General features: G+C 54.9%; 11 protein-coding genes and 1 non-coding gene across 12 annotated transcripts; 6 read left to right on the forward strand and 6 right to left on the reverse strand.

The window, feature by feature from the left end:
• Positions 1–45: 45 nt before the first annotated feature.
• On the forward strand, positions 46–4967 carry QBC33DRAFT_578988 (cleft lip and palate transmembrane protein 1-domain-containing protein; the record flags this gene model as incomplete). The annotated part of the gene is made up of 5 exons (XM_060431107.1): positions 46–1940; positions 3361–3458; positions 3538–3759; positions 4021–4327; positions 4475–4967. The coding sequence occupies 5 exons, from the start codon at positions 46–48 to the stop codon at positions 4965–4967; spliced, it is 3015 nt and encodes a 1004-aa protein (XP_060282293.1).
• On the reverse strand, positions 2698–2786 carry QBC33DRAFT_t50. The gene has a single exon. It is a non-coding gene; the product is annotated as a tRNA-Ser (tRNA).
• Positions 4968–5147: 180 nt separating the features above from the next.
• Positions 5148–6519, reverse strand: QBC33DRAFT_541765 (Longin-like domain-containing protein). The gene is made up of 3 exons (XM_060428195.1): positions 6174–6519; positions 6083–6117; positions 5148–5990 (listed from the first exon to the last, which is right to left on the reverse strand). The coding sequence occupies exons 1-3, from the start codon at positions 6205–6207 to the stop codon at positions 5412–5414; spliced, it is 648 nt and encodes a 215-aa protein (XP_060282294.1). The 5' UTR covers positions 6208–6519; the 3' UTR covers positions 5148–5411.
• A 332-nt stretch (positions 6520–6851) lies between these two features.
• QBC33DRAFT_515998 (ASXH domain-containing protein) lies at positions 6852–7974 on the forward strand (the record flags this gene model as incomplete). The annotated part of the gene is made up of 2 exons (XM_060426118.1): positions 6852–7256; positions 7327–7974. The coding sequence occupies 2 exons, from the start codon at positions 6852–6854 to the stop codon at positions 7972–7974; spliced, it is 1053 nt and encodes a 350-aa protein (XP_060282295.1).
• A 539-nt stretch (positions 7975–8513) lies between these two features.
• Positions 8514–10044, reverse strand: QBC33DRAFT_559996 (acid protease; the record flags this gene model as incomplete). The annotated part of the gene is made up of 4 exons (XM_060430020.1): positions 8514–8821; positions 8937–9087; positions 9141–9456; positions 9536–10044. The coding sequence occupies 4 exons, from the start codon at positions 10042–10044 to the stop codon at positions 8514–8516; spliced, it is 1284 nt and encodes a 427-aa protein (XP_060282296.1).
• A 520-nt stretch (positions 10045–10564) lies between these two features.
• QBC33DRAFT_107379 (Elongator complex protein 5) lies at positions 10565–12365 on the forward strand. Its single transcript, XM_060421889.1, has 3 exons — positions 10565–11021; positions 11197–11365; positions 11422–12365. Exons 1-3 carry the CDS (start codon positions 10863–10865, stop codon positions 12126–12128), a joined length of 1035 nt encoding a protein of 344 aa, XP_060282297.1. The 5' UTR covers positions 10565–10862; the 3' UTR covers positions 12129–12365.
• Positions 12366–12574: 209 nt separating this feature from the next.
• Positions 12575–13808, forward strand: QBC33DRAFT_541776 (uncharacterized protein). Its single transcript, XM_060428196.1, has one exon. It carries the CDS (start codon positions 12690–12692, stop codon positions 13578–13580), a length of 891 nt encoding a protein of 296 aa, XP_060282298.1. The 5' UTR covers positions 12575–12689; the 3' UTR covers positions 13581–13808.
• Positions 13809–14914: 1106 nt separating this feature from the next.
• On the forward strand, positions 14915–15181 carry QBC33DRAFT_541778 (small acidic protein-like domain-containing protein; the record flags this gene model as incomplete). The annotated part of the gene is made up of 1 exon (XM_060428197.1): positions 14915–15181. A coding segment is annotated over one exon (267 nt), but the record flags the coding sequence as incomplete, so codon positions are not given.
• On the reverse strand, positions 15172–16208 carry QBC33DRAFT_541779 (protein YSY6). The gene is made up of 3 exons (XM_060428198.1): positions 15960–16208; positions 15714–15849; positions 15172–15617 (listed from the first exon to the last, which is right to left on the reverse strand). Exons 1-3 carry the CDS (start codon positions 15960–15962, stop codon positions 15547–15549), a joined length of 210 nt encoding a protein of 69 aa, XP_060282300.1. The 5' UTR covers positions 15963–16208; the 3' UTR covers positions 15172–15546.
• Positions 16209–16269: 61 nt separating this feature from the next.
• Positions 16270–17135, forward strand: QBC33DRAFT_541780 (uncharacterized protein). The gene is made up of 3 exons (XM_060428199.1): positions 16270–16479; positions 16534–16660; positions 16719–17135. The coding sequence occupies exons 1-3, from the start codon at positions 16381–16383 to the stop codon at positions 16778–16780; spliced, it is 288 nt and encodes a 95-aa protein (XP_060282301.1). The 5' UTR covers positions 16270–16380; the 3' UTR covers positions 16781–17135.
• On the reverse strand, positions 16986–19496 carry QBC33DRAFT_541782 (stretch-activated Ca2+-permeable channel component-domain-containing protein; the record flags this gene model as incomplete). The annotated part of the gene is made up of 2 exons (XM_060428200.1): positions 18010–19496; positions 16986–17947 (listed from the first exon to the last, which is right to left on the reverse strand). Coding segments are annotated over exons 1-2 (1900 nt in total), but the record flags the coding sequence as incomplete, so codon positions are not given.
• Positions 19497–20089: 593 nt separating this feature from the next.
• Positions 20090–21212, reverse strand: QBC33DRAFT_107553 (TB2/DP1, HVA22 family-domain-containing protein). Its single transcript, XM_060421890.1, has 5 exons — positions 21009–21212; positions 20730–20945; positions 20649–20674; positions 20488–20583; positions 20090–20434 (listed from the first exon to the last, which is right to left on the reverse strand). Exons 1-5 carry the CDS (start codon positions 21060–21062, stop codon positions 20317–20319), a joined length of 510 nt encoding a protein of 169 aa, XP_060282303.1. The 5' UTR covers positions 21063–21212; the 3' UTR covers positions 20090–20316.
• Positions 21213–21917: the final 705 nt, after the last annotated feature.

Raw genomic sequence — 21917 nt, forward strand, 5'->3', positions numbered from 1 at the left:
TAGACCCAGCAATCCTTCTTTATGAAGATCGCTCAAGCTGTCGCAATGTATGTCGCCATGCAATTTCTGATGAAACAGTTCACCGGAAGCGGGAAGACCACTCAGACCGTGACCGATGCAGAGGGCAAGGCCGTACAGATTCCCGGCAATACCGGCGATATCCCTGCGTACCAGCTGCGACCACAGACACTAGATGAAGGGGCCATATACAACCAGATCCCTCAGAGAATTGCGCCCATATGGCCAGAGGACAGCAAGGTGGATATTGTTGTGACCCTTTCGCCATCGTTTGTCCCCAGAACCATTAGGGATACGTCGAAGGACATGATCGTTCTCGAAGAACAAGGGTTCCAGATTGGTAACTACAGCGACAAGCGATCGATCGACACCACGATCAAGGTTCCGGTTTCTGTTCAGAACAATGGCACACTTTGGGGACACTTCTACATCGGACTTGCCGGAGCCCAGCTCGATCCTACCGAGTCGCCGTACGACCCGGCTTCTGCGTACCACTTCGTCTACCCCTTGACACAGTACATCGCGAAGAAGAAAGTCACAAAGACGAGAAACCTGCTTGGGAGTAAGGACGCAGCCGACGCGGAGGAGCATGAGCAGGAGCAGGAAGTAGAGGAACGGCAGACTGGGCCTGTTGTCGGCAACTATTACCACCCAAACACGACGCTCTCCTTGATCCCGAATTCCGGTGTCATGGCTTTCCCTCAGGTCCACCCTGCTGTGCGCCAATTCGTGCAGCTCGAGGCCACGGGCGCTCGAGATGGCTCCGGACAGAACTCTTGGTACTATCCTATCGTGTTCGTCAATACCTTCTGGCAGCTGAAGAGCCACATGACGCTGCTTAACGACACTGTTGAGACGCTGCCGCTGCATATCGACCTCGGCAACCTCGCCGATTGGAAGTTTAAGATCATGGCGACCATGGAACTGAGTTCCCGCGAGACTGCCCGGCAGGCTGCCTACGGAAACGCCATGCCTGGCGGAGGTGATGGCACCGAAATCGACATGGTTAAGGAGATCCTACTGGACACGAACCCAATCCTTCTCAGTGTGACGATCGTAGTGAGCATCGCTCACATCATACTGGAGACGCTGGCGTTCGGCTCGGACATCGCACACTATCGCAAGAAGAAGGACAATGTCGGCATCTCGGTGCGATCAATCCTCGCCAACGTGTTCATGCAGCTCGTCATCTTCCTCTACTTGGTTGACCAGTCCCAGAACACGAGCTGGATGATCCTGGGCTCGCAGGGCATCGGTATCCTCATTGAATTGTGGAAGGTCACGACGGTGGTCAACGTCCGCGTGCGGCCCGCCCCGGCCGGTTCCTTGATCCCATACCGCATCTCCTTTGAAGACAAGCACAAGCTGAGCGATACCGAGGAGAAGACCAAGGAATACGACGAGATCGCCTTCAAGTACATGTACGTTGGCGGCGTCCCGCTGCTGGTCGCGTATGCCATCTACTCGTTGTTCTACGACACTCATAAGTCGTGGTACTCGTACATCATCACGACCCTGGTCGGATCCGTCTACGCCTACGGCTTCCTGATGATGATTCCGTCTCTCTACATCAACTACCGTCTCAAGAGCGTGGCGCACATGCCCGCGAAGGCCATGATGTACAAGTTCCTGAACACCTTCATCGACGACCTGTTCGCCTTCACCATCAAGATGCCCCTCCTGCATCGCCTGGCCACGCTCCGGGACGATGTCATCTTCTTTGTGTACATCTACCAGAGATGGGCGTACAAGATCGACTACACTCGCGTCAATGAGTTCGGACAGGGAGGCGATGACGAAGTCGAGGAGGAGAAGAAGAGTGAGGGCAAGGCATTGCCTGCTCCGGCTGCCGTCGCCGCGGAGAAGGGGAACACCGCCAAGAAGGCCACGGGTGTGGACGGTGGGAAGGCCACGAAGAGGAGGTAGGCCATGTCTGAAGCGGTGGCTGCTGTACACTAGCTGGACAAGCACATCTATCCATAGTTTGGCTGCGTGTCTAGATATTGGTTCGAAATGACATCATTTCAGCGGCTATGCATAAACTCTTATATAGGTACATACCTCAACCTACCTACATCTAATGTAAATATCTCATCCTACAAATTTGGGTATAGTATCACGCGACAAACCACAAGCTGTTGCGGCAGTGCGCAAGATAAATGCAGGCTAAACGGCATGTCAAGAAGTCTGTCTGCCTGTAACTCCCATTACACCATAGTCTCCACGGAATACTAATCACGACGGGCGGGAATTTGTAGCGGTAGGGCTGAGACCGATCTAGCCGCTAGCCAGGTACCTAGCTGTCAGAGGCGTAACTCCGCCAATCGTCCATCGTCTCCGGGCGGCATCCCTTCCGGGGATAGGTCAGCCTTCGGCAGCATCAATGCCAGATCATTGGTCACTGTCGCCAAGGACTCTGTGCTGCAGCAGAACTGAAGGACGACCCAATATAGTGGAATGCAATCAGGTGGCTGAATCTGACATGCAGCGTGCTTGACTAGGACTGCTCAACTCCTTGGTTTTTGGTCCTGCTTCGTTTAACTGCAAGGCTACTTATTATATCCGTACAGCACCTCACAAACCTTGCGAAAAGAAACCCAACAACCTTTGTTACAACCAACTTGGAAAAATTGAATACAAAGATGCAGAAACGGAGGGGGAAAAAAAAGAAAAAAGAGACGACGCAGAGAAGATTCGAACTTCTGCTCCCGAAGGAATATGATAGACTAGATTCTAGTCATACGCGATAACCACTCCGCCACTGCGCCCCGAAATGTACCCAATTGTTGAAGAGCGCTGGTTTGTATCCACTTAAATAGTTTCCAACGGTGGGACGGAGAGTGGTGAAATTAATGATGACGCCTGTGCTCAGCATCACTTACGCCGCAATCTGAACAGGAGATTTTCTCATTAGGAAGACCAAGGGTAACTTAACTCGATTAATTATCTTACACTGAGTTTTGTATCGCCTTGGGTTTGCTGCCACACATCGATGTCTGTAGATTGAACTTCGGGAAGTTTGTACATACGCCCCACCTAAAATGTACTTGTCCAGGACTCGATGGTGTTCTAGGCTACCGAAATGGAGGATCTGGGCTGCCACAAAACTGCACCCCAAACAGCGACACACCTGTCTTTTGTGGGCATCGGTTCTGCCCTATGAAGGAGGGCCGGCCACCGGTCAAAACGGCCCAGTCCTCTGAGTCTGTGATGTGACTGTTCCGGGTTCCTTCAGGTTCTGCATTGTGCAGTACATACCTACTTTTGAACAACGGTTCCCCCCACCTCCCCCGCCTCGCAAGGCGCCCTAGGCGAGCTGAGCTCCACAATCTGGGTACCTAGGGAGGTAGTAGGTGCCCACCCACCTTCTATATTTCTTGGAGGCCGCCCAAATCCCCGGGACCACCCGCCGCCGGACCTCTCGAAAAAGAAACTTGGCTGTTTTCCCCAACGCCTTGGATGACGACAACACCCGCCGACGACGACCGCAACCACCGGGCCCCGGCGCGGGCAACACAGACATGAGTGATGACGACACCGTCGGCACCCTCCTGGCCGGCATCGCCGCGTCGCTCGGCGGCGCGCTGCGCGTCTTCACCCTCGCCGACAAGCGCCATTGGGGCCCAGACGAGGACGACCAGTTCCGCGCCCTCGAGGCCGCCCTCGACGATGCGAAGAAGGACTTCCAGGAGATGGGTCCGCTGCTGAATGGCCAGTGCTACTATGAGAACGACCGCAGGCGTAAGTACGGTACCGTGTGTGTATTGTTTTGGAAAAAGCCCCTGGCCGTTGTCTCTGTCACCCAGGTCCAGTCCAGTCCAGTCCAGTCCAGTCGGGTCTGCTCCCTCTTCTCTCGCTCTGATACATACGTATCCTCCCTCGTGTGCCCACCTACCTCTCAGTCCCAAAACAAACAAACACACAAGCATCCCCGTGTAGAGACCAAAGCGCATCCCAGGCAAATTGATCTAACAAGACACTCCCCCCACCCCCTCAAAACAGGCGACTCCCTCGACGAGCTCCGCGCCCTGCGCACCAGGTTCGATCTCCACGCCCAGACGTTCAAGGACTGGGCCCGGGCGGGCGGGCCCATCAACCCGCTGTGGGTGCGCGAGACGTCGGCGCTCCGCAGGGAGCTGCACCGCGCCCAGTGCCGCGCCGCGAGGCGCGTCTTCAACACCGAGCAGGACACCGCCGCCCGCTGCCTCGGCGCCTTCCTCGTCTTCCGCCAGCAGCGCCGGGTCGAGCGGGAGCGCGGGCGCGAGCGGGAACGCGAGGCCCACGGCGAGCTGCCGCGATGGCGACAGCAGTCGCAGCAGCAGCAGCAGCAGCAGCAACAGCAAAATAACCAACAGATGGACAGCCTCCACCCGCCGGCACCACATCAGCAACACCAGCAGTCGCAGCAACACCAGCAACAGCACCGCGGCCCCGCGGCCCCGCGTCGGAGGGCCAGCCTGGAGAGCCTGGTCCCAGCGTGCAACGCCGTAGGCACGTTCCAGCGGTTCGGCGAGAGGGACATCGCCTTCGCGTGCGACTACTGCGACGGGTTTATCGTGTGGGAGGACGTGGCGGCCATGCCGGCGACGAGGCGACCGCTCCTGCCGGGGGACGCGCAGCCGAACTGGCAGGCGGCGGCTTCACGGGCGTCGGAGGAGGAGGGGGAGGAGAAGAAGACGATCGTGTTCGCGCCGGTGGCGATTGCGAACCACATGGCGCCCCCGCGGGGCCACTGGCTGGCGCGCCTGACGTGCCCGTACTGCGATCAGTACACGTACGTCGACCAGGGGTACGACGGCGAGGAGGAGCTGAGGTATGCGCAGGACGAGGCCGGGTTCCCGGACCTGCGGGCCTTCCAGGAGCACCTGGAGTGGCATCACACTTCGCTGTCTGTGCCCCTGTCGGTGCCGGCGTTGGCTGCTACCGCGTCGAAATGCACCATCATGTAAATGGCGTTCCAAGAGATAACTTTTTTCCGGGGAGGAGGGATGCTTTCCTGCTTCGCGGTCATGGGAGTTTTGGGGGTGGGCTTGAAAATTGGGTCTGGGGAGACTCCCTTTTGGGCCCCGAAGGGGCTTGATTATGTACGTTCATGATACTCCATAGAGCGAAAAAGTAGAGCTAAAAAATGGCTCAAGGCATAGACGCTTCTTAGATGATATGTCGCGTTGTGTTGGGTATCGATATGAATTGCCCACCCTCGGACACATAATTCATGTTACAATCAGGTACAAATAAGACGCCAAAATACAAAGTCGTGGCTATATCTGTCCCGTTTACCATAATCCGTACTCCATGCTGATCACTGAGCTGTGCCTGACCTCAAGCGATCTGAAGCTCGCCCTCACTGGGGAACCGCTCGACAGCTGCTTATTCCCATGCTCTATGTACCCCTAGAAGAATCTCCACCAAACGAAGACCAGGATGATCAGTCCCAGGGCGGCAAAGGGCCCGTACTGCTTCAGCATGAGGTCCCAATTGATCTTGACGGCGGCCTTGCGGTACTTCTTGCTGTCGTCCCTTAAGCGGCTGCTGAGCTCGCCCATGCGCTCGAGGCTGTCGCCGCGGTAGAGCAGGTCCTCGATGTTCTTGGTCATGACCTTTGTGACGTCGCGCAGCTCGTCGTTGACCTTGTCGAGGTTCTGGGTGGCGCGAGTATCGCTGTAGGTGGCCTTGGTGCGGGCGATGAAGGTGTCAAACTCCATGAAGGCATAGGGCCGCAGCGTCGGCGACAGCAGCTGCCCCGACGGGTAGGTGCCCGAGAACTCGGTCGAGATGTCCGACAGGTAGGTGAAGGCTAGCTTGCGCGGGTACGACCGGTCCGTGATGGCCACGTACACAATGTCGGACACGATCACGTAGTGGAGCGTGAAGGCGCCGCTCTCGATCGACGCTTGCGGCTCCGCGTTGCGGTTGAGGCGTCGGAGGATGAGCTTTACTTGGCTCTTGACTTCTGAGAGGGTGGATTCGGTCTGTTTGGGAAAGAAAGTCCGTCAGATGGTCCACTCTCGATTAGGTAGAGCAGGCAAGGTTGCAATTGGGGGGAGAGGAGGTAGAGTTTTACCTGTTCATCGTCGACGGAGGCGCAGAGCATGAGCCCTAGATGTGTCTTAGCACCAGTTCCATTTTCAAGCTCGACTTCTTCACCTCCATACCATCTAGCCTTGCTATTTGTGTTGAGCGAATCATCCTGATCGCAGAGAATGTGTTGGGTGTGTTATGGATGTGGAGTTGGAAAATGGCAGCCTGCCTCTGGGAGAGGTGGTGGGTGACCCAAGTGGTGGGCGCTGGAAGCTTCTGATGTACGTGGCTTCAGGGGAATCGCCTTGTTTCTAGCCTTGTCCGGGTGGATTTGGGTGGCTAGGTAGCTCTTTCTTCAGGATCTGTAAGTCTCCCCACAAATGTGAACGGTCATTGGCAATGATTCAGAGCCTTCTTGTTTCGGCATTGATCAGAAGGTTTACAGATTGGAAACCTTCAGACAAGCAAGGTAGGTAGGTACAGAGAGTGGTAGTTGAAACATTAGACAAGGCTGGCCAATCAAGGCACTAGTTTCACATGTGTGGTCAACGCCACACTCGACAATGTGGCTGGTTTGACTGCTCAGCCTTGTACATCAAGCAAACCGCCCTTTCACTGCTCCCTAAATTGTCACTTCCTCCTCACTTATTAATTATCGTCATGAATCAGGCCACTATTTCTTATGGATTCCCCTCAAGGTGCAGAGAATCCTGGCCTTGAGTAGGTCCCCAAGTCTACAGCCGGCGGTCCCCTTCACTTCTTTTCCCCCTTCATCTTAACCAAAAGTGCACAACCCCAGCAACTCACTAAAGATGTCCGACTGGGAAGACGCGGCGACAGCATCCCCGCTTTCGTCGCCTCCTGAGAGTATTTTTGACCTCCAAGAGGATGAGATGGCGGCTCATGGCAAAGCTGCCCAGACCGCCAAGGACGGTCCATCGCTCCTAACCCAGCTGAAGGCCATGGAAGAGGAAACGATAGCTGTCAAATCTCCCGACGATGACATGGTCAAGGCCAAGGCCAAGGCCGATGATGACGTCTCGACCACCTCTCCTCCTACAATACCACCCGTGACAGGAGGCAGGAAACGTAAGGCATCAACAGCGCCAATCCGGCGGATCGTCATCAGTAAGAAGGCAAGGAATGAGGCAAAGAAGTGGGAAAGCCCTTTCGTCTACACCGATCCCAAGACTCCTCTCGCGAATTCCGACCTCAGGGTGAGTCAGCTCAAACTAGATGATGGCATTTTTTATTCTTTCTTTGTTCTCAGCTGACATTCGCAATCAGGCCATTCTCCTCAATTCAAGAGCATGGGATGTTCTCAGCCATGAGGAGCAGCAACAAGTCCTAAGATTGCTTCCGGGCCACACCCATGTTCTCGCCCCTGGAACTGAGCAACCTCGGCCCGACGTCAATTCTCTCCGGAATAGTGACACGTTCCGTTTCGATTCTGCTCGGTATTGTGAGAATATCGAGGCGGGGAAGCATGACCCAGACTGGTTGCAAAGTGCCTGGGTTGCTCATGAGAAACGGAACCGTGGAGATTTCGACGAGTATCAGGTCAAGCAGTTCGAGAAGACCTGGGCTGTCAAGATCAGCCCCGAGCACCACCCCAAAGCTCTTCGAAACGAAGGTCAAACAGCTCCCCAGAGCGTCCGTAGTGACAGCATTGACCCGGCCACTACCGAGAAGATTGGTTTAAAAGCTTCGGAAGAGGCAAAAAAAACCGATAACCGGGATCAATGCCCCTCTTCTGATGGCCCAGAACCGACATCACCCACCCGTTCGTATTCGAGCATGGAGAAAAAGATCGCCAACGTTGATATCACCAGGGAGGAGCCGAATGAGTCTTGTCACGCACACTCGCTCCCGGGCATGAAAACACACGAAGAGGTAGCTGAGTCTATCGAGGTGAAGATGAGTAATCCGGTTTGAAGTATCTGGATGATTACATTCCTGGATCACCCTTCCTCCGTTCAATTTCCTGGCCTCGTTTTGGACCCCCCGTCTGGGTCCATTGGTTAGGTTCTAAGCACTTCCTGGGCGATTAACCTGGGTTGACTGGACATCATCTCGCTGTGGTGGCCCTTCATGGGGCTTCACCAAACGGTTTGGATGACCTGAAACTGGCACTCTGAGCCTCTTGGACGGAATGCCAGACAGTTTGCGAGTTACCGCGGTGCATTGTAAGTGTAATCCCTCGCAAGTTCCTTATCGGCAGCCCTAACCTTCTGGATTCTAGTGGCCTGAGTAGGTCGGGCGGTCCGGTATCACGTCAAGCTCATTTGAGTCGTTGATTGCGGCAAGGGACATCCCAAGATTTATAAGGAGCACTCTCAGGCTCAAGTACATAGCTAACAGGCCCTGATTTGGTCATGGAAAACAACAAGTACAGACGAGTGGGCACCATGACCCCCGTCTTAGCCTGTCTCTCTCGTGGACCATACGTGTTGATCGCGCTACCCTTGCTTGCCTTACAGCCTCTTGGCGAAGCGCATCTCCTTCTTGTCGCCAATGTCAAAGACGGCCACCAAGCCCTGCATGAAGACGTCGCCCAGGATGTACGGCTCCTGGTTGGTGTCCAGGATGCCGGTGGCGCACTTCCCGCTGGCGCTCTTGAGCTGGGGCAGGATCATGCTCGAGGGATCGGTCCAGAGCATCTGGCCGCCGATCTCGATGCCGAAGCTGGGCGCCTTGGCGTTACAGTCCGTGTAGTAGGCGCCCTCGGTTGGGTCGTAGACCGCTTTCGGCTCAAATGCGTTGTTGATTGCGTCGGCGATGTCTGTTCAGCCCCAGTTAGTGGTGAAGGTTCTTTAGGGATGCAAAAGGGGGCTTTGAGGGGCTTTTTTTTTCTTGAGGGGGCGGTGGGGGAGGTTGATTCATGGGGTCTCCAGTACCGAACGGGAGATAGTTGAGCGTGGTTCCGCTGTCTACAATGACGGTTGGCGAGCGAGCTGTTCGCTGGGAGATGGTGCTGCTGTTCCACACCATCTGGTCGGTCTTGATGGTATACCAGAAGTACTCGTATCCGCCGAGCCTCTTCTCCCACTTTGCAATATGTCAACAGGGCCCGCACACGGTTCCATAGATGGGAGGCTTACCTGCAAAAGAGGAGCGGAGGTCCATTCGCCGACTTTGACATTCTCGGGCACGCCGCCAAGGGCAAGGAACGATTCAGACGGGTTTCTCGACAGGCCCAAGCTGAAAAGGGCAGGCATTTTAGAGGCCGAGGACATGGTGGTGACCACGGGGCTATAGCTGATAGCATTGGTGAAGGAGCCATTGCCAACGAAGGCTTCCGTCAGTCCGGGCATGCCCAAGCCCAGAATACCAGTGGAGATTCCATCGCCGCTCCAGTAACCGGACGTGGCGAGAGCAATCTGTTGCTTGGGGATGGTAACTCCAGCAACGGTGATACTTCGGGTGTGCAACTTTGGTCAGCATTGTGCTCTTTCCGTTCAACCCAAGGTGGTGAGCGCGGGTGTGGGTGACATACTCGGCATAACCGTACTCTCCATCCAGGTATGGCCCAGAGCCAATGTTCCCGTAGCTGACGCTAAAGGTTTGGTTCTCGATCTGGCCGCCTGGGAAATCACCCTGGAACTCGGGCCCGAATCTACACATCTTCAATGGCACGATCCGCTGATATGCATCCACGCACTCGAAGCCGCTCTTGACAAACCAGGTATCGCTACTCCCGGTGTCGATGATCAGGGAGTAGTTGTGCGCGGCAACCGTCACATTGAGCAGGTACTCGACCTGCATATTGGCCGGCATTGCGGTGTCCAACCCCGCCGGCTGCGGCTCTGCCGTGCCGCGCGTCGCCCGGAGGTTCCGGAATCTGGAGCCCAGCGTGCCACCGGGCTTCGCTACAGTTTGCCGGTTGAGGGAGAAGGTGTGCTTTGCCGAGGCAACCGCGACAGATCTCTTCTCCTCTACCGGCGCTGCCCCGGAGAGACCGAGGAGCAGGTTGCCCAAGATCCCGAACACGAGCCACCTTGCCATGTCGATCTTGTTTTCCGTCTCGGGAAGGGGTGTGGTGGTTCAAGGGTATATGTTCAGAGAACTGCCGCTGGGACGGAATGGCAGCTCACGCAGGGTCGGAATCTCCCCCCAGCAAACCTCTTGAAGCTCCATGGCCGGATTTTACTATTGCTATATACCCGACAGCTAGCACTTGTTGCCCCGGCCGACGTAATAGAGACAATGAGGAGAAGGTCTCGATAGCTTCTGCGCCCAGGCTGGGCGGAAGATAAATCGTAGATTAACCCAGTATCGGAACAGAGGCTCCATCGCTTGGGGCGCTCTTGACTTGGAAGGACAATGAGAGCAGATGATATCACGGCTGGTTAAGAACCAGGATTGGCTGCAGTTCTCACCCAGTGAGCACCTCCGGCATGGCGTGATTGGTGCTGATCACGACGCAACAAGGCCGGAAGGTTGGAGAATATTGCCAGACAGAGTCAAAGGAGGTCTCGTGGCTCTAGCGCCGAGCTTCGATGCGTCGTCTGCTAGTCTTCAGCTATAGTGGTTTTAATATCTCCGACCAACCTGGATGGAAGGCTTCATATGCACAGATAACGTGCCAGTCATTAGCCGCGTGGAAACTGCCGCAAGATCGGCGGTCCCCAGCCGGCGAAACAGTGGAGGCCTGCATTATTGGTGGTCGCCTGCCGCCGCATAGTGACGGATTATAGTGCGGCTTCGGCAGTCAATCGGGACTTGGAGAAAGCTTCTTGGCAACTTCGAATTTCGCCTGCCAACCAATTTTCACCGGTCGGCGTTTCTCCCGAGCACACGTTCCATTTTGGCGACTGATAGCCATGGCCCCGTCTGCACAGTCTCACAATCGGTCGCACAGCCTATTGCTGGTGCAGAAGTTGCTCAACTTGCGAGATAACTCGAGTCCGTTGACTCTTATCCTCGACAGCCTGGAGCAGAGCGCGGCACCCCTTGTACGAGAGTTTACAGGAAGGGCTCAAGTAAGTGTGTTGGGAAGAGGTTGCGCTCCACCCACACCCGTCGATCCCATCGAGGTTGCCCCCCGTGCCAAGTGGCCGTTGATTGTCGGGGCTGTGCGGGCTGTACCCATATGATGAAAGAATTCAATGGTGTTCTGCCATACCTTACAGCTGCTTACATACATATGTGTCTTAGATTGCTCGCACCAAGGTTGTCTTCATATCCTTCGCCACGGTCAAGAAACCTCGCGAGGCCGATGTATTTATCAAGGCCAGAGGCAAGTCGCTAAAGGCCCTGAGGTCGGAGATCGTGTCCCACTGCCCCTCTCCAGCTCCCGCGCCCGGAAAACCGGCAGCCAAACAGAGTGAGTCTCTCCACCTGAGGATGGGAGAGACGGCAGCAATGTCTGACAGCCTGCAGAGACTCTACTCGTAATCGACTCTATCAACCCTCTCGCTTCCTCCACGCCCCACCTTCTCCCGGCATTCCTTTCTGGAATAATCAGTCCTGCTGTCTCGGTGGTTGCTATCTTCCACGCCGATGTCCCATTTGTACCTCCCAAGGCGGCTAATGAATACGACCCCCATCCATTAACGCTACTTACCCACCTTGCCACAGCTGTCTTTCGTGTCTCCAGCTTGTACCAAGAGATGGAGAGGCGACGAGCCCAGAACAGAAGCCTGCCGGAGCCCGAATGGGGGCTCGACGAGGGCCGGGAGGGCGTCCTGATCGGCATGAATGTTGACGACCAAGGATCTACCGCCAACGGGCTGGTGGTCGAGATGGAGATGAGGAGACGCAGCGGCCGAGCTGTTACCGATAAGTTCATTCTTGTTACCCGGCCTCCGGGAACACCAGTAAGGCCAGGGAGCATCTCATTGCTCTCCGACCATCCGCTCTTCGCCCCACCTGTTGATACCGAGAGCACGGGAGCCGAGGGAGCAGGCGAAGCCGAGATGGATACAACTTTCAACCTCGGTCTGACCGAGAAGCAGAGGAAGGATAGAGAGGGTGTCGTGCTCCCATACTTTGATGCTCAAACCGACATTGGGGCTGGAGAAGGAGGCCGAATCTTGTATGACTTGGGTCGAGAAGACGACTTTGACGAGGAAGAGGATGAAGTATGAACTAGAGATACCCATAATGGAATGTTATATTTTACACAGATATCTGCACTTTTGGACTGTTTCATTTTACGCTTATCCCCCTCTCCTTTTTTTGTCTTGCTAATTTTGACTAGCATAAATTTTCATTGAACAAGTATCTCTGAGTCTAAGTTTGACAGTCGTGTGCCTAGGATTCGCAGTTAATAGACATAAGTGCCCTGCCGTCGCTACGAGGGATTGGTTTAGGGCCACGCTGAGTTTGAATATTTTTGACTCAGCTGCTTCTACACAGATACCTACTCTTATTCGTTCACAAAAGCATGGATCCTTGACAGGCCGGGTCATACGTCATAATCGTTAGCGCCCCACGGGCCACGGTTGTGTAGATCCTAGCGTGCAAGTCGCACGTGACTCTAAGCCTTGTTTCAGCCGCATTGGATAGGTGGTTATCGTCGCCAAGACATTATCGAGATTTCCACCAACCTCTCTCCCATTCTAGTTTTTGCAACCCCATCATCCACGGTGTCAACAGAAGCAGGATCAAGCACCCAACCCGCAACACCAGACCTTGCGTTAGCCAACATGTCGGACAGACCACCCAAGCGGCCTCGTCATGGAGGCGAGAAGTCCCTCCAGGACGGGCCCGACCGCCGCAATCGCAAGGCGGAAGCCGGCCGGGACCGCGACCGACGCGACAACCGCCGGGACGACGACGACGGCAGAGAGCACCGCCAGTATCGTGCGCGTTCGGCGGAGAGGCAGGACCGGAAGCGGGACGCCGACCGCCGGAGAGACGAGGAGCAGAGCAGAAAGCTGGGCCGCGACAAGGATCGCGAAAAGGGGCGGCAGCGGGATAGGGACGATAGGCCGAGGGACGGGGAGCCCAGGCCAAAGAAAGGTGAGTCTGTCCCTGCAGAAATATCGGGGGTTTGTTTTCCCAGAAGGCTAACCCTCCATCTCCTAGACAAAGGCCACAATTCAAGAGACCGTGATCCGGCCCGCGACCCAGAGCGCTCTGCATCACCGCGCCGCTCTGCCAGCCCTTCAAGAGGGAAAGCACATGACCGAGAGCCGAATGTCCCCCGCCGGCCGAAGAAGGAGAAGGCCAGCACTCCGTCGGCGCCGTTGTCTTTCAAGATGGGTGCTCAAGACGGAGAGCAGAGCAGAGGGAGAGACCGTGAGCAGGACAGCGGAGCTGCTAGCCACAATACTCAAGAGGAAGCCGTGAGCAGGGGCAAGCGAGACGACACAGCAATGGATGAGGACGACCAGGACGATGACGACGTCGTGGTTATGGACGATGACATGGAAGCGATGAAGGCGATAATGGGTTTTGGAAGTTTTGGTACGACTAAAAACACCAAAGTTACCGGCAACAATATTGGGGCGGTGCGTAAAGAGAAGAAGACCGAGTATCGGCAGTACATGAACCGGGTGGGCGGGTTCAACCGCCCACTCAGCCCCGGTCACTAGATTTGGCAAGCACCGTAAGCCACTGGTCCTCGAAGGGCTGCGAAGGCTCGAATTGGCGTCTCTCAAGTTCAGTTTTGATACCCCGACAGCTTTTACAGGACTCGTAGTCTGTCGATATCCTAGGCACAGATACAATGAATATGAGCTTGGTCGCAATTAATTACCTACCTCCTTCCTCAGACACTGCTCGGACCTTGCCCTTTTGATAGACCACTCATTCTCCTCGTGATGTTGCCCTGCTTTTAATCCCTTAAAATTAATCGCTCAGCATAGATGGAAATGCATTCACTTTCCACCTACCTACCTACCTACCTACCTAAGGTAGGCAGTCCTTCAGCACAGTACGGACTTAGGTAGGTAGGATAACGGTAACCTACCTAGGTACCTCCCCGTGAGAAGCCCCGCCATCAAAGTTGCTGCGGGTCCGTGCTTCTTCAGGCCCCTCCAAAATTCGCAGCTTCCACCCAGTGGAGAAAAACCAATCCGCATAACTTAGCCTCGCCCAACCAATCTTCCAACTAACACCCAAACTTGGGACGGGTGACAGGATGGGGAAAAAAGACAAGGATGCGGCAGCATCCAAAGAAGGCAACGATGCTCAGGCAGAGGTCAAGATCAAGAAGTCCAAGAAAAAGGACAAGCTAAAGGAGTCGAAACCCACTTCCGAGCCTCAGGTGAAGAGCTCCGCCCAAGCCATTGAAGACCCAATCCGGACGGAAAAGGTGAAGGAGAAGAAGAAGAAGAAAAAGAACAAGGAGAAGAGGAGACAAGAGGAGGCGGAGACATCGTCACCCGAACCCCAACACCTCGACCACGAGGCTTCCGCTCCCGCGGCCACGGAGCAGCCCCCGGCAAAGAAGCGGAAACACGAGAAAGTGACCCCCGACACCTCGGCGGCCGAGGAGACCGACGACGGGTCGGTCGCACCCCCGGCCAAGAAGTCTAAGAAGACGAAGAAGGAGAAGAAGAAGAAGAAGCCGGCTGCGAGTGCCGATGGCGAGGATCACGGGGAGCGACCGGATTTCATGACGGGTGAGAAGACCAAGGAGAAGAAAAAGAAGAAGAAGACGAAGAAGAGCGAAATCGAGGACGACGCTGGAACCGCCGTATCTGGCACCGCCCCGCGCGTCGCTGGGGAGTTGACCGAGGAGGAGCAGAAGGCTGCCAAGAAGGAGCGCAAGGCCGAGAAGAAGCGGAAGCGCGAGGCGGCGGCCGCAGCGGCAACAACGTCATCAATCCACCAGGGTGCCGAGGAGATACAGCCCCCGAAGAAGAAGAAGGCCAAGAAAGACAAGGGGTCGGGCGCGGGAACCGAGGCTGCGCCGGGCAAAGAGGGACCGTCGAAGACCGAGGAGGGCAAGGCAGACTTGTCGGAGCGGTGGAACGTCCAAGCCCTTGGAGGAGGCTCGTCGCGGCAGGATAAGTTCATGAGGCTTCTTGGTGGCAAGAAGCACGGCGCGACTACATCCAATGCCGGCGGGAACGGCGGTCGCGAACATCTCGACATTGGCCATGTGGTCAACGACCTCGAGCGACAGTTCGAGGCCGGCATTCGCATGAAATTCGAGTCCAGCGGCCAGCGGAAGGGCCTGGGTGCATAATGCTAGCTCGTATATTCTTTCTCGGCTGGCCTCGGCGAGGTATCACTTAGAAGAAAACCAAAAATCCCCAGGGATCAGAAAAGGTACTGGTATGCCCATTGAACCATCAAAATGCTTCCGTTGCGGCCTAATATACCCAAGAAAACTCCTGTAAGACCACTACTTTACATTGATACTCCGTCCGCGGCTTGGGGACATGGGTATCCACAGAGCAGGTCTGCTGCAAGTCTCCCCCTATCGTAGACCCCTTTTTTTTAATGAATAAATGGGAACGTGATTGCCACGTCGTTCTCCATTCTGCGGCTGTACGTGTCTGAGACGCAAAGAATCCGGCGTCCACGCCGGAGGCACCGTAAAAGACTGGCTCAGTCGCGAAGGAAGAGGCGAGACAGGACCTCGAATAAAAGGCCGCCGAAGACGATGAAGCCGAGAACAGCTGAGAGGACGCGCAAAAAAAGTGTTAGATAATGTATACAGCGAAAAAGAGGGAGGGAGGAGGCAAAAAGAGAACGCCATGTTCCAAAAAACGTACCTAACCAGATGGGCGAGATGGGCGACTTGGGCGCGTCCTTTGCCCGCTTCTTCAGCTGGTCCTCCGACTTGCCCCGCCGGGCATCCTGCTCCTTTGCGAACTTCGCGTTTGCTCGCCGTTGCTGAGGTGTTTGGGCCTGGTCCGCGGATCGTCAGGTTAGCCTCGTGATATCATCTGGACCCAGTCTTGGGGGGAGGCTGGAGGGAGATGTGCTACTACGCGCACTCCCCCCGGATTGGGGCGCACCATTGAGCTGGGTGGATTCTGGAATCTGAAGTCGAGAGTGGTTTCGTGGAATGTTCAGTGATGTGGCAATGTGGACGATGGCCGTGGAAAGTCGTGATGATCAATTGCTCATCGGGGGTTGCTTGGTATATGTGTTCGTGAATGTGGAGAGCTTCATCAAATGGGGACAGATCTCCATGAGCTTTCAGACCATCTGTCCCAGCAGGCTAAGGCTGGTGGCCCATGAACTGGTGTGGGGAACAGGGGTCCGTCCAATCCAGTTTACTGGGTCCAAGAGCCGACCAATTATAATCCACTTGCAAGCGTGCAGGAGCCATCAGAACATCATCAGCCTTGTCCCATCCCAGTCCAGACTTGCCCTCGTGTTTTCCTGCGACTTCTAGAACGCCATATATCTCGGAGTACAGTCATACTGTGACTCATGTTCTTTCGTGCGGCACTAAGACCTGCGAGGTCGCTCCATCCGACCCGACAATTGCGGGCGCATGTGAGATGGGAGTCGACAAGACCCTCCCCGGTAGTACGATTCACTCCTCCTATTGATGTCCTGAGCGACGCTGACCATCCAATCCAGACCGACTTCTACAAGACATTTACTCGTCCCGTCGCCAAGACTCTTCTCCTGGCTGTGTTCACGTATCAGCTGGCGTACTGGGCATGGGTTAAGCTTGAGCAGGATGAGATCAAAGCTGAACGCCGAGGTACTCATCAACCCCAAACTCGCAGAGAAGCATCAAACTGACAGATAGCTGGCTCTAGAGGAGATCTCACAGCTTGAGGCCCAGGTACAGAGCTTGCAAGCTGATGATAAGAAGAGGTGATCGGCAGAGAGGATTTTCCGGTCCTTAAAAAAGTATCCGGGACCTAACTGCCTGCTCACGGCTGAGAGGCCAGCTCACTATGAGTCTACGATGGAAGGTGATGCACTTGCAGATGCACTTGCAGGTACCCTGTAAAAGTCAGTTGGACTGCGCCAATTGTGAACCTCGACTTCGACCTCGAGCACGAGGCACATAGGTGGGCGGATGGTTGGAAACTGCCCGTTTAACTGGCACTTGATTCGGATCTATCCTGTATCATTGCCCTGTAACACAAGCTGTAGCTATATGATGCCCGATTCCAGCATTAAGCACTCCCCCCTATTGAGTCATAATATCACAAAATCATTGTCTCAAATGGTATGAGCCATTCCCCCAACGCCGACGCAAAATCATAAAACGCCACGGCCTAAACACATCCGCCCCGGTATATAACAGCGTCCAAAAGGCTGCAGGCAGAAGAGTCGCAACGCTATGTCAACACAAACAGCAAGGCTCCAATAATAGTCGATAAGAGAGCCCGCGGAATCGCCGGCTGGGTAGACCCCGAGAAAATGTGGGCTGACCCGGGATAATTACATGTCACCAGGCCGTCTCCATCCTCGGTGGTGCGCTGTCCGTAACTTGTGTTGAATCCGGTCATCCCCGGCCGCGGGCAGGAGAACTGCATCGAGGGGTGACAGCTCTGGACGAGGTTATAGCAGAGATCATCGCACGGCAGGACCTCCTTGTACGGGCCTGGCTGGACAATGTCGTCGATCCGGCGGTTGCGGCTCGACGTGTAGGCCGAGATGTTGGGGAACGATGCAACGGTCGCACCGTCCAAGACTTCGCCGTCCGGGAAGGCCTGCCTAATGTTGCGTGGCTGGAGGAAGTCGCCCTGGGTCGAGAAGTCCTCACAGCGCGGGATAGTGACAGAACACAACCACGCTTTGTATGCTGCTTCGCAATCGGTGCAGTTCCGCGCCAACGAATAACGCTGAGACGGCGGCGCCTCGCAGGGAATCTGCTGCAGGACTTTCTTGAAGTTGTCAAACATGGATGAAGCATAGTTGTCGTAGAAGTTGGCCAGGAATGTAGCGTTGGCGAACTTCGCGGGATTGGCCGGTACTGAGTATGCCACTTGGTCGCAGAAAGGCAGGTTGAGTATGATCTGGCAATTGCCATGGTCTGAAAAGGGGGAGATGGTCAGTTGGCCGTATAGTAAGAATAATCTTGATGGAATAACCTACCAGACTTGGTGGTGAAATTAGTCGCCCTGAAAACGAGACCCCCACCGCCAATGTCGTTCGGTCCTGCCCCTGCCTCACCAGACCTGCCGCTCCGGGCGAGGATTCCTTGGTATTTACTGCTCGAGTTGAGACCGCTGAAGTAGAACTGTTGCTTGGGCAAGTTGCCAGGTCCTCTTCTTGTCATGCCGGTCGTCACCATACTTGTGAATTTGCCATTCTTAGTGGCCGCAATCTGCGCAAAGTTTTGTAGACCACAGTAAGAGTACTTGAGGCCACTGATGGATCGGTCGTCCTGGTTTTGTGCAAACATAACGTAAGGCTGCGTTTTCATGATAGAAGCACCAACCGCCTCGTCGGTGCTATCCGTAAGGTTGTGGGTGATGAGCAAGGCTCCCTGGGAGTCGCTGTCGACCCAGATGAGATCCGCGTCGGCGGTGGGATCGAAGCTGTGATACCACCCGTCCGAAGACACAGCAACCTGGAAGTTGTATGTTCCAGAGAAGACGTGAGAGACGTTGGGCGCGTGGATGCCGAGGAAGACGTCTCCAGATGTACTCAGATTGAACATGACTGCCCCTTCCGTGAACTCGACAACCGTTTGCGTGCCAGAGGCTCCCATCGGGCCAGGAGATTGGTTCTTGGGGGATGTAGAAACGAACAAGGTGAGCTGAGGAGGATCCATCGTAGTCTTGCTCGGATCGATGGGCTGAGGCTGCTGGCAGGTATTTGCTGAGATATATACCATCTTAGTCTCCCTCTTCGTAGTCGTATCATCGCCAGACCGCGACTCCAACATGCTCCCTCCCTCGTCATGTTCCCCTCTCAACTCCAGCGACTCTGAGCGGACTGAGCTGCCCGGCGCTCGTCCGAATATCGACGCTTTTTCAAAGACAAACAATTGCGTGGTTCCTTCCACCACATTCATCGGCTGGGGCGCATTGTTGAAGAGGGGGGTCACTCCAGCCGGTGCCCTCCCAATAATGCTCCTATCAAAGGCTGCAAACTCGGGCTCGTATGTTGGGTCGAACTGGCTTCTGCCATCCAGGCGCAAGGGAAGGTCCAAGTCACCGATTGGCACCGGCAGCGTCAGCTCCAATTCGGCGGCGAGGGCGAAGTTCGGCGAGAACAGGGTGAAGTAGAGGAGGAGAAGCAGGCAGGAGGCGACGACGGATGCCGCCAGCCGCGATTGTAGAGGACTGAGTTGCATAGCTCGGTCATGCCCTCGCCGGCGATTTGGTATTGGTTATCGACTACCTAGGTTCTCGATGCAGAAGCCGGAATTCGATGGCGACTGAGGGGCAAACGAATGAACGTCAAGAGGAGCACATCGCTATCGTGACATATTATGCGGCGGTTGCCGACGGGAGCGGCAGGGTTCGCTGCCAAGGAGACGCGAATATGATCCTTGGGAACAGGGGAGGAGTTTCAGCCTCGATCCCAGACAGGTTAGCTACAATGCGTTGCTTAAGGGATGCTGGTTTCTGATTCCTCCAATTTCGTCCACGTGACGCGGGTACTCCGAAAATAGGTCGAGTGCCTTCAGGTTACGTTCAGGTTCTCTTCCATCAGTTTGCTCACGGACTGGCTTGTGGAAGCGCTTCGTTCGCGATGGTAGCGCTTCAAGGCACAAAAACTTTCGCTTTATTTGGGAAACTTTTATATCGACTCTGGTTGTCAGAGCCCATTTCTAATAATAAGATTAGCCTCTGCAGGATACGCTGCGTTGTGCATGGATCACCATGCAGGCTGCCGAGGTTCGAATGGTCTAACAGAGCCCTGCTAAATTTCAGTGACGATATGATAGTAATCCATAAGGCCTATCACTCGGGCCAGTCCGCCTACAACAATGGACGCTTGTAGAGGATCCAAGGGTACAACAATGGGTTTGCTCTAGGTAGAATTCTCCTAACGATGGATGCTCCCAGTGCTGAAGCAAGGCACATGAAAAGGAATCCTACACAGAGCAACCGACCCACATTCAGCATCACCCTGATCCCTAGACGTATCCATCACTCATACAAATACAACCCGTCATCAAAAACCACGAGTCTATACGAGCCGAGCCAACCGAAAGACCACTGCGAAGGAATTCGTGCCTATCATTAACATTGCCATTGTCCCAAGTAGCCGATGCCCCCCATTACTTGTCAAAACACCCCCAAGTCCGGACATTTGATTTGCGTGGTGTTTATCCTGTCCAAACCCGGCGGAGGCAAGGGCTTCATATCATGATTCCCATTACACCAAGGCAATTGATCTCCAAATGAAGCCACGCACTACGCTTTGGAGACCTCGAAGCAAATGCTTCTACTCAGCGTGCACAGAATCGGCCTTCGCGCGGAGGCCGCTGGCAGTCGAGCCGCGGCCCTGGAAGTACCGTCCCAGAGTCGGGGCCAAGAACGAGCGGAAGATAACCTCGGAACCCCTACGACTGTTAGTTGGATGTCGATGGCAGATCTCTTGGGAAGATATACATACCTGAAGGTGGGCAGAGAGAGCCACAGAAGGAAAACAAACTTGAAGGTGTAGTAGAATGGGAACCAGTAGACGACGCTGACAAGGCTCTCAGCGACGCTGGGGAAAGGTTAGCTCCTCAAAACTCCATCTTCCAGTAATGGCTGCACGGGGGGGATCCTTACGTGAAGAAAGAGAAGACAACCCAGTACTAGTTGACAGTCAGCCTATATTACCACGAAGATGGCGCCCAGGGAGCCACTCACAGTCAACCATTGTGTATCATCCGCCTTGCTCGCGGTGAAGAGGGCCTCGAGAGAGTAGTAGCCCGGGATAACGAAACCGGCGAGGTTGGTCAAGAGCTGACCACCGAGGTTGAAGATGATCAGGAAGAAGTAGAGGCTGACCAGACCGAGGACGGCATAAGTCTTGGGGATAGCCGTGGTCTTCTCGAGATTGACGAAGAGAGGGTACTTGGAGAGCTAATGGAAGACGGGTCAGTGTCCCGTCGGGTGCTCAGGGAGTCAGGACAAATGTCAAGATACCTCTCGGTCAAGCTGTCCGACGTATTGCTGAACGCGGTCCTGGGGGGAAGACATTCTGGCGATGTTGTGAAACTTTTAAGATGATTTCTGTAAAGCTCGCGTTAGGGGATCGTTATGAAATTTGTAGGAACAAATGTAGTGGTTGCGCAGGGGATTCGGGTGCAGCGGGGGTGGGAAATGGAGCTATCTGTTTCGAGGTGTGGCCAAAACTTGTGCCATCATTGAGCGCACCCACCTACTTATCTAGCGGGAGTTGTTTCGGCAGGAATGAAGAGCGAGGAGCTTGCAAGGGCGTGAATTATTGCTCCGTGTGATTTTTGTCTACCTAGACAGGTATCGTTTGAAGGTCAAAGTTGGGGGTCTCGTGGTTGGATTGGGGATCAGGTGAGTTTGGAAAGGTCGAAGGTGGAGGGTGGAAGGTGTGGGAAGGGGGATGATGAATGCGACAGATACGTGTGCAGAAAGAGCCCTGAGGTGCTCCAGGCATTATGACGCCGTCCCGGCAACCCACAAGCAGCCGGATTTGGCATAGTGCAGGACTGCAGGTACAATGTACTTGTACTGGAATTCGTCATGGAAGGTACCGAGGTACCTAAGTCACAAGGCCCGTGCTTTTTCTCCAAATCCCCATCTGCTTTTGCGTCATGCCACTCAAATGTTCCACCTCGGCAGTGCCGTGTATATCACCTTCGCTATCAGCTGTGTCACTGACCACCAATACCGCCATCTTTCTAGGGGTTCGCTCCATCTGACCATTCCGGACCTCCGTCTACTGGGGACTGGAAAGGCGATGATATTCTCTGGCACAACATTTTGCAAGACCTTTCATCATAACAAATCTACCTGGAAGCCCACCTCTCTTTCCCACTTCCTTACATCTCGCTGCTTTCAATGCCACCGAGGCAAAAA

The sequence above is a fragment of the Phialemonium atrogriseum genome, assembly GCF_030411735.1.
Source record: "Phialemonium atrogriseum strain 8032-3 unplaced genomic scaffold QBC33scaffold_16, whole genome shotgun sequence".
Lineage (NCBI taxonomy): Eukaryota > Fungi > Ascomycota > Sordariomycetes > Cephalothecales > Cephalothecaceae > Phialemonium > Phialemonium atrogriseum.

Bases quoted from the DNA above. Each gene is read 5' to 3' on its own strand.
- QBC33DRAFT_541765 (XM_060428195.1), bottom strand. From the start codon at position 6,207: ATGATTCGCTCAACACAAATAGCAAGGCTAGATG. The intron at 6,118-6,173 runs GTATGGAGGTGA...AGACACATCTAG, and splicing joins ACAAATAGCAAGGCTAGATG to GGCTCATGCTCTGCGCCTCC. The intron at 5,991-6,082 runs GTAAAACTCTAC...TTTCCCAAACAG, and splicing joins CCTCCGTCGACGATGAACAG to ACCGAATCCACCCTCTCAGA.
- QBC33DRAFT_107379 (XM_060421889.1), top strand. From the start codon at position 10,863: ATGGCCCCGTCTGCACAGTCTCACAATCGGTCGCACAGCCTATTGCTG. The intron at 11,022-11,196 runs GTAAGTGTGTTG...TATGTGTCTTAG, and splicing joins AGTTTACAGGAAGGGCTCAA to ATTGCTCGCACCAAGGTTGT. The intron at 11,366-11,421 runs GTGAGTCTCTCC...GACAGCCTGCAG, and splicing joins AAAACCGGCAGCCAAACAGA to AGACTCTACTCGTAATCGAC.
- QBC33DRAFT_541776 (XM_060428196.1), top strand. From the start codon at position 12,690: ATGTCGGACAGACCACCCAAGCGGCCTCGTCATGGAGGCGAGAAGTCC.
- QBC33DRAFT_541779 (XM_060428198.1), bottom strand. The intron at 15,618-15,713 runs GTACGTTTTTTG...GCGTCCTCTCAG, and splicing joins CATCTCGCCCATCTGGTTAG to CTGTTCTCGGCTTCATCGTC.
- QBC33DRAFT_541780 (XM_060428199.1), top strand. From the start codon at position 16,381: ATGTTCTTTCGTGCGGCACTAAGACCTGCGAGGTCGCTCCATCCGACC. The intron at 16,480-16,533 runs GTACGATTCACT...CATCCAATCCAG, and splicing joins CGACAAGACCCTCCCCGGTA to ACCGACTTCTACAAGACATT. The intron at 16,661-16,718 runs GTACTCATCAAC...AGCTGGCTCTAG, and splicing joins GATCAAAGCTGAACGCCGAG to AGGAGATCTCACAGCTTGAG.
- QBC33DRAFT_107553 (XM_060421890.1), bottom strand. From the start codon at position 21,062: ATGTCTTCCCCCCAGGACCGCGTTCAGCAATACGTCGGACAGCTTGAC. The intron at 20,675-20,729 runs GTGAGTGGCTCC...ACTGTCAACTAG, and splicing joins ATGATACACAATGGTTGACT to TACTGGGTTGTCTTCTCTTT. The intron at 20,584-20,648 runs GTAAGGATCCCC...ACCTTTCCCCAG, and splicing joins GTTGTCTTCTCTTTCTTCAC to CGTCGCTGAGAGCCTTGTCA.